This window comes from Penaeus chinensis, chromosome 16 (assembly GCF_019202785.1).
Source record: "Penaeus chinensis breed Huanghai No. 1 chromosome 16, ASM1920278v2, whole genome shotgun sequence".
NCBI lineage: Eukaryota > Metazoa > Arthropoda > Malacostraca > Decapoda > Penaeidae > Penaeus > Penaeus chinensis.
Genome location: NC_061834.1, coordinates 2,977,116 through 2,986,415, shown reverse-complemented (window position 1 = coordinate 2,986,415; position 9,300 = coordinate 2,977,116). Strand labels below are relative to the sequence as shown.

Below are 9,300 nucleotides of genomic sequence, written 5' to 3'. Positions count from 1 at the left end.
AGAGCATCCACACTTAGGGCACAGGCCAGACAAGCAGCCATTCAGAGATCACAATCTGCTCGCACCGTAGCTGAGCGACCTTCAAAAGTAAAGCAGGTATAATCTGTGGCTTTTTAAACCAGAAGGTTCTGAGGATATGTAACTTTAGTCATTATTGTTGTTGTTGTTTCTGTTTAAGTAAGCAGTGTGTAGAATATCCAGAGCTGTTTATTTTCATGTATTCTGTGTTCAGTAGGTTCATAAATGATTTACATATGCCCCAGTGGTGATCCACTTATCTAAAGTACTGGGACCAATCTTTTCCTTTCATGACACCTACATGTACAAAACCATCCTTACATCCATGCTACAAAACTGAACGGCATTGCCTCCCCATATATGTAAGTTATAGTGCATCTAATTTAACAGGCACTATGTTCAAATGCTTTAAGCTAGATACTTGCAAAGTTTCTTCATACATCTTTAGAAAATAGTAGTAGATTACTATTTTTTGCATGATTAGATCTCAAGATATTTGCATCCTTATTTGGTCACATGGTATCGAATGTGTTTATGGTGATTTTGGTCTTTTTTTTTTTTTTTCTTTTCTTTTCTTTTTTTATGTATTTTTTCCCCATCATTGGCACTCATTTCACAAGTTTGGTATTGGACATTTCAGGACAGTAAATGTCTCATTTTTGTACACGAGTGAACAGTTTTCATCACAAAAACGTCAGGACTCACACAAACAACATTAGGCCAAGAAGAGTATTATAGGAATTTTTTGATTGGATATAAATGAAAGTGATGAAGATTTTTTTTTTTCTTTTTTGCTTTCTTTTTTTGCAGCTGAATAATAGAAGTAAAATTACTCTTGACTTTCCAGGGTGCTAACACTTCCACAGACGAGGATTCCCATTCTAGTGGGAGACGCACAACCCCCATGGCCTCCTTCACCCGGGGTGCAACATTCACCCGCTCCCTCTCAAGACCTGAGCCAGCTGGCCGTGCGCGTCCCCAAACCCCAACTAGATTGCCGGGGGCTTCATCCCGGCCACGCACCCCAGGGCCCACGGAGTCCTCTCAGCTACCTAGGAGGGCAGCCACCCTTAACCGCACAGCCAGCCACACTGTGAGTTTGACTTTTGATTGTTTATATTCTTTTTCCCTTTAGATGCTCTCACTTTCCTTTGCTCTCCATTATTTGACTCTATTTTGTCTGAGTCAGGCAACATTGAACTGTTGCTTAATGTTCTATGCTATAGACATCACACTCTACTGCTGAGAAAATTTTCCTTTTAACTAATGAATTTGTGAAAAGTTAATATGATACTTCTATTTTATCACTTTCCCAAATCTTCGGCTGAAGGTTTGTAGTGCACATTCTTCTGCTTGTAGGTGTCTTCATTTTGTAGCAATATATGGGAAATAGTTCTTTTCATCCTGAAACATAATTTTTTAAAAAGTTGTTGGGAACAAATTAGTTGGTTTGCTTTTTTCCTATAGAAAATGTAATGTATCCTAAAATTCAAGTAAAAGACGTACCTTTACCTGTGAACCAATATTTTAAGGACAGGTGATTTGCTTTTAGATGAAGTTCTCTCGATACAAATCTCACAGTGCAGTTTATTGAAATTGATGAAAAGATATTTTGAAATGATGTGTTAATGGCTATGGGCATTGATATCTTCAGAGCACGTCAGGTAATGAGTATTTCCTTATTCCTTGTTGCTGAGCTTAAAGTTGCTTTCAGTCATTGGAAAGGTTGATATACAGAAAATAGAAGACTATGTAATCCACAAGAAAAATGTTAAAGCAGTTACCTGTTGAAACATATAGTATGGAGTAGGTTACATGGTTTTTTTGTTTTGTTTTGTTTTGTTTTGTTTTTTGCGTTGTGTCCTATTTTTTCTGCTGAATTATGCAATGAATATGCTAGTCAGGGATGGAAACGTTTGGGAATGGCCTGCTGACCTTCATTTTGCTGCTTCCTATAACTAAAATTATTTTAAAAGAGATAAGTAATGGGAAAGTATAACATTGAAATGTGGCCTAGAATTTTTAATTCATTCAGTATAAATGCCATTTAGTTTTTATAAAATACTAACTACATAAGGATTAAAGGTGGCAAGAATGGTATACACTACTGTTTTTATTATTAGGTTTAAGAATTTATTTAAAACTTCATTCGTTTCTATTTTACAGTAGTATAGTTTGTATGATATATAATTTTTTTTTTCCCTGCTATTACAGGATCATATCAAGAGGTTTTTTTAAATATTCATTCTCCTTGGAAATTTGTGTACATTGAATATTGAATTTACAGCATGGGAAAAAAATGTCAATGCAAACCATTTCAAATTTTTTTTTTTTTTTAATAACTATAAGTACATTCTATGCAGGGGAAGGGAAGCAATTGAAAAAATGTCAACAAAAGAATATATCTGAAACTGCTCTTTTAGGGAAGGCTGAGTCCAAATAGTGTAATTGTATATTGTGCATTGATGCTATGGCATTATTTTTTTTCCTACTTCTTCCTCCTCCTCTTCATCTTTGTCTTTATTTTTGCATGTTGACCCTAAAGGTTTCTGTTGGTATGAGCATTGTTAAAGCATACAGTGAGGCTTTAACCTTGTGCTTCTGCATTTCTCTCTTAGACCACTGGGAGCTCAGCCTCAGAGGATGAGGTACCAAGGAAAAACAGCACAGCATCACGAGGTCGAGCTCTGACCTCCCTGAATGAAGGGTCAGGAGATGCTGCAAAGGTTGGATGGTTTTGCTTTTTTCACCCTTGGGAGTATAGATTGTTTTTCTCTCTGTGATTGAAATTGATTATTACAGACATTTTTTTCCTCCTCAATACTAGAGATTCATTTTATGCATACATTTACACATACACATGATATATATTTATGTGTCTTTTTTATGTGTAGACTGTTTTGTTATCTCACTGGACTTTTTTAAACTACTCCAAGGTTAAAAAAATACTGAATGGAATGTGAAAGATTTTTCTCATGTTCTTGTTCTGTTTTTAGTGTGATGATTGGATCCTCAGTGGGAAATATTTAATTTGTTTATCACTCATCTATGAGCATCATATTGTGGGGTTTATTTTCCTTATAGAACAAGAAATAACAATACCTCTTTACTCGCCAGTTTGCTCGGACTCAGCCAGCGGAAGCGCGGTCCCGGACTCCAACAAGGTTCGCGGAGACACGTGGCAGTACCTCAAGCCTTTCTAGGGCAGGCCGTACCCAGCCTGAGAATCAGGCCACGCCCCCTGGCTTCACAGATAGTGGTTCGCACACACCCAGGACACCCAGAATTGAAAAAGGTGAACCAAGGAAGCAGAGTGATGCCAAGAACGGAAATATTGTTCCGCGGTCAAGGGGCAACACCATGGGGCGGAGGTCCACTCGGTCACCCATGAGAGATTCCGGACGTCCCATGGGGCGGACAGGGAGCCCCACGCCCTCAGTGACTCAGGCTTCCAGTGCAGCTGAGAATAAAAGCAGATCTTCCAGTGTAACTAATAAACCAGTGGCAAGCACTACCACACCACCTAGTGTTGGTAGTCGCTCAAACACTTTTTGCAAAGATGACACAGGCCCCAACCAGAAACCAGTTGTACCCTAGCTTTGTTTGCAACATGCCATGTGCTGATAGTGAAACTCACTTTTATTTTACCATTCGTTAAGTGTTAATGAAGGAATGTAAACATATATGACTAGGGTCCTAGAATAGGGATGCTGGACATTATGCACTATTATGCCCAAACATTTACTATAAACTTCTGATAGAAACATTGGATTAGTAAATTTTAAAACCACTTTAGAATATTGTGCCATATTATATCTAATACAATACTGTAATCAAAAGACCAGCATATCTAAAGGTCTTTACTAATCCAATATTGTAGATCCTCAAGTGGTTTTACCACATTTTTCCTCTCATAAGCCCAAGCAGCCTTTATAACTGCCGCTAGTGGTCGTCCAATTGAGTTCTGTGGTTTTTCTAGTCAACCAGTTTTCTCTACTGTATTTTGATGGAATAGCTTCTTGGCCTTTTGGAGATTGACCTAGAAGTACCATGTTGGTTAAGTATTCATTTCTCAATTTGTTCTGAAGTACTACAGTGACAGCATTCTACATTTTGAATTGTGTTGAGTTTCAGTGAAATGATTCCGTTTCTATGGGTCATAGGCATTTGTGAGCTATATAAATACATATATATATATTGATATATATATATATAAAAAATTGAAGTATATATTGGCTTCATAGATGTGGAAAACACTGCAGAAGATGAAAAACATTAACATATTATCTGCTTGCCTGAGGCCTTGAATTGTTTTCCGATGCAGAGGCCCCACAATGTTGACCTTTTTTGTATAAATATGAATCTAGGTGCTTTGTAATTTAATAGCTGCTATGTACCAAAGATGAGGTCACAATCTTCATTTTGCTAAGGTTGCTTTTCTGATGTCTGTGATATTTCAATATTATAAGTATTTTGTTAGTTATTTGATAAGATAGCACATGCACAAATTATAATTATATATTTAGTTACTTTTTTCATGTTTGTACATATTGCCTGGCTATGGCTGTATTGCTTATAGCTGGAAACTCAATGACGAATTTTTAGTTTGATATATATTATCAGATGTGAACATATTTTGTTGATCGATCATGTACAGGAATATGTGGGAATATTACAGTTTTAAGTAATTTCACCCAAGGACAAACCAGTGATAAATTGTCTCAAACTCTTTCTATTTTAATGTAATGAAGATATTGATGTATTATATCAAGTTACACAAATATACATCAACATTCGATGAATCTAATTAATGAAATAAGAATAATTAATGAATTGGAAATCACGATTTTGATTTTAAGAGAAACTGTAAATCTGGACTGTTGTAGCAATAGGATTATGAATGGAAACTGATTTTGGCCATTATCAGAAAAGTAGTGTATTTGTTTTGAATCACAAAATTGATACAAAATATGCTTCATTACCAGTCCTCATTTGTACAGATCTCTTAAAAGGCAACAAATGTATTTAAATCTACTAAAAAACGCATGAATATTAATAACTGTAAGCTAACATTATATCAGTGACCCATTATGATTTTTATACAGGTTTAACACACAGTATATCATGTAATTTACATGGTCAGAAGTACTCACCTGGCCATAGTGAATTTACAAACCATCAGTATTGGCAATGCCATTATCAGTTTTAAGAGCTATTTTTTTAGGCATATAAAAAATATATTTCTTCCCTTTTTATTTTATTTTTTTCTAGTTTAGAATTTTCTGTCATTCTTATCTGTTTGTAAATATTTTCATTGTACATGACATAATTATTGCTTGTTCAGTTTCATTTGCATCCAAGTATTATTGCTTTAACAGTAGGATGTGAAGACCACATTTTCCCCACCTTTTCTTTTGAATAAGTAAATTCAGATGTTTAAACGTTAAATCTAAAAGGGAAAATTAAAATGAACAGAAGAATCAAAACCTGAAGTCAGTTTTATTTTCTAACGAAAAAGATTCAGAAAATGCATGTCAGTTTTGAAATGGATTAGGACGTGCATACCGAGTAGAGCATAGTGTCTTGGAGCTATTCTTTATCGCCGAAAATTAAAGAACAGGTCTAGGTTATTTGCATTGTGGTTTGTATCTCTGTCAATAGTTTGTAACATATGATCTAGTGATATTATTCATAAAGTATTATTTTTTAATGATTATGTAGGAATATTTATGTTTTAGATATAAAGTATTTATTTATTATTAGAAATATTTATTTTTATTTTAAAATATTTATGAATCTTTAGTCTGTATCGTTTTGAATATGTGAAGTCGATTCTGAATTCATGCACGAGTTTAGGTAACAATTAATTTTTAAATCTAAAAATATTTTGCCACTAAGTTTGATAAAGGAATTACATAGTTTATTTTATTTTTTATTATTATTTTGAAGGTGATGATTGTTTGCATTCATATATTATTTCTAAATATAATTGATCAAGACAAATTATAACTGAGAGAGATTGCTTTTTATTCAAAATATTTGGTCAGCCTTTTTGTTTCCCTCATTTTGTTTTGATTTTTTTGTACATTCTCATTTTAAAGAATGGTTTAGTTCTTGATGGTTCTGAGATGACCTTCAATAACTAAATTAGCTAAGAAGTAAGGTACTGGATTGTCTTTATTTTATATACACTTTGATTGGATTCATATTTATATTTATATTTCACATAACGTGCTTTAGCTTTTGAAATATCTTATTATAATGCAGTGTTGAGTAAGGTGCCTTCAAATATTTCCTGATTTTTAACAATTTCATCCACTTTCCTCTTAATTCCAAGACAAAGGCAAAGTACATATTGGTTCTAAAGCAATGTGATTTGAACTAGGTGTTAATAAAGTGGAAACTATTGCTAATGGAAACTGTATAATCCCCCCCCCCCCCTTCCTTTAGTTTAAGAAAATAAAATCAGCCTTTGAATCTCAACTGGTTTATGATTATTTTGTGTTAACTTGATTAATAGCTTCATGCAAATTACAAACTTTCCTGCTAAGTAAGAATACACATTCACTTACGTTTCAACAAAAGTAATTAGAATGTGCAAAGCTTTACATCATTTACAATTTGGGAGGGGATGAAATAGGCTCATGCAAACAGTTGGTGAGTACTTTTGTTCATGATTCATGTATTATCTTAATGGATAAAATCTCTACATTTTGAAAATCCTGTATTTGTAACTGCCTTTTTGCATTTGAAAATGCTCTTACCTGAACTTAATTTTTTCCCAATCTTGTGCATATCACTACCTACCTTGTCATTGCTTTACCTATATATCTTACCCCATTGAAGTGTTGATTGGCTGCTTTCTGCCATGATAGTATGCAAGCCTCTCCCTCCTTTTGTGTGAAGAGTGGAGTGTAATTGTCCTCTACTACTAGTCCCATAGCCATTAATGTGAATCAGGGTTGTCTAGTGTCACAGATCAATAATATATGAATTTAGCCAACTGAAGTGCTATTATTAGCCCTTTTCCCTATTCTTTGTAGTAGTTTGTAGAAAAAAATAAGATTTCCACAGAAAATGGATTTTATAGTGTGCAAAGAAGTACACAGGGATGTGTACTGGAAATTTGAAAGTCATCTGAATAAATAACTACAAACAAGTTAGGTATGAACAAACATATTTGTTGCCATATTCATTTTCTGTAAGAATAAATCAAGTGAAAATTTATATAAACTTTCAGAGCAGATTTTCACCAAAAGAGAAGTAAACATTTTCATTTGTCAGTGACATCAGTATTCGTATAATATGTAAAGTAATAAATAATAAGGTGTATCCCAAGTCAAATTCAGTATTGCATTACAGACTGGAAATTTCAATTAAAATGACTATTGCAACAAAGGGCCACTAAAACCTCAATTTTCCTTGACATGTAGTAATTCTATCTCTAAGGATATTTTTATGCCTTGCATTTTGTGACAAAATATGATTTTTGTGCAATGTGCATGTTGCTACAACACACACTTTCCCTTTGCTAATTTTAATGGGTAATGAAGAATATTTTACAATATCTATTTTATTTTGGTATAGGAAAAATAATGATACCTAAGGATGTTAAAAAAAAAAAGAAGATATGGGATACCTGGCATGATCCAAGTCTGTAAACATCAACTAACATGGTTCCAAAAAATAAACAAAATTATCTTGCAAGTGTTCTAAAAACAGACTTGACTTCGGACATCCTCCAAAAGACTATACATTCAAATCGCCCTTTCATTTTTGGTTCATATTTCCAACACAACAGAAACCATAGAAATGTATGTATGGGACACAGTATCTTCCATCATCCTCAATTGACACAAATCAAATCATTACCTTTTTGACTTTTGAGTTGTTGAACTGAATAGTTTATTGTATGGGAACATCTGATCCTATTAATTTGCAATGCTACACTTGTACTGTAGAATGTAAGAACCTGATATCATCCAGCCTTTTTTCTTTTTTTTTTCTAACTTCAATAAAGATTCCCTGAGTAAGTGCTTTTCAGAAGTCAAAGCAGTTGATGAAGATGAAGTTTAGATTAGCAGTTCACATATAATTCCTATATAATCCTCGCCCCTTAGTTATAATGAGATATTAATTTAATGCAGGACTTGAGTTCTCTACAAAAAGGGATGATATATGGTAATGAGTATGTAAACAATATTAAATGGAGCTGCAGGCCTCATAATTTAACATCCATAGTAGAACCTTCACAACAGAACCTTGGAATGCATTACGTGGTATTGTAACTATTCTAGACAGAAAGGGATTTTAAACTTAATTTCTATAATTCTGGGCTTCACAATAAGTCAGGTCAAGTTAAAGTGGATGTATGTAAAGCTACTGAAACATTACACATTTTGCTCACATCATCAAAAGGGAAAAATATTTTGGCCTTTTACAAGTTTGGTTACAAAAAATGATTAACTTAAAAAAAAAAAAAATTGTAAGGAATGTGAAATTAAACTGCACACTTAACTAGCCAGTAGGATATGTCGTGACAGGTTACTACTATAGATCATATAAAAGAAATAAGAGGTAGTTTAACAGAACAAAAACTAATTCCACAGTTCTCCTGAACAGGCATTCCTTTTCCAGTATATTTATTTTTTACTACAGATAACTGCCATAATTTCTATAAGAATGATGTGCTATCAAATGAGCTTTATTTTTCTCACACTGATTTAATGCTGGTTATATTTATTTTCTTTGTGAATGCCTTAGCATTACTCGGTGTACTTGTAAATGTAATAAATATAAACATTTTTATCCCTTATTTTTATTCCCCAAATTTCTTCAGTATGCTGAAACAACTACCACAGAAGATGGAATTTTGAAATAAATGATTGAGGTTTCATCTCTGAAAGTCTCTCTCCCATTACAATGGGTCACACGTACAAGCATCATAACATACTGCTTGGTCTGCGGGGTACGGCTGTACGAGCAATGACACGTCCGAGGACATGGAGCGGGAAGTTCCACTACTCGTAGCGGACTCCCAAGCCGTGTCTGGACGTTGCCAGAAATCACCAGAATTTATGACACTCAGAGATTTCTGATACCCATCGGCATCGGGTTAAGGGAAGCCAAAAGCTTATATAAAGAAAAATGTTTTCACTTAACTAGTCTCAAATTCCACATCCCCTTTCTTGTAATTGATGTATCTAAATATAATAATAGCACACTGAGTTGCTTAGTACAAACTCTATACATGGTTAAAAATCGTTGAATCCATTTGAAGTC

At 33.9% G+C, this 9,300-nt stretch overlaps 1 protein-coding gene across 6 annotated transcripts in view; it reads left to right on the top strand.

The window, feature by feature from the left end:
• The window catches only part of LOC125033522, a 30,368-nt gene extending 21,542 nt beyond the window's left edge, over positions 1-8,826 (top strand). For 3 of the 6 annotated variants that reach the window (XM_047625086.1, XM_047625090.1, XM_047625087.1), the window contains 4 exons: positions 1-96; positions 866-1,111; positions 2,637-2,744; positions 3,136-8,826. The exon at positions 1-96 is cut by the window's left edge and continues 210 nt beyond it. In XM_047625086.1, coding sequence (XP_047481042.1) covers positions 1-96; positions 866-1,111; positions 2,637-2,744; positions 3,136-3,615 — 930 coding nt within the window. In that variant the 3' untranslated portion in view covers positions 3,616-8,826. The remainder of the gene's footprint in view (positions 97-865; positions 1,112-2,636; positions 2,745-3,135) is intronic. The other 3 variants (XM_047625092.1, XM_047625088.1, XM_047625089.1) reach the window with 3 other exon arrangements.
• The last annotated feature ends 474 nt before the right edge of the window (positions 8,827-9,300 follow it).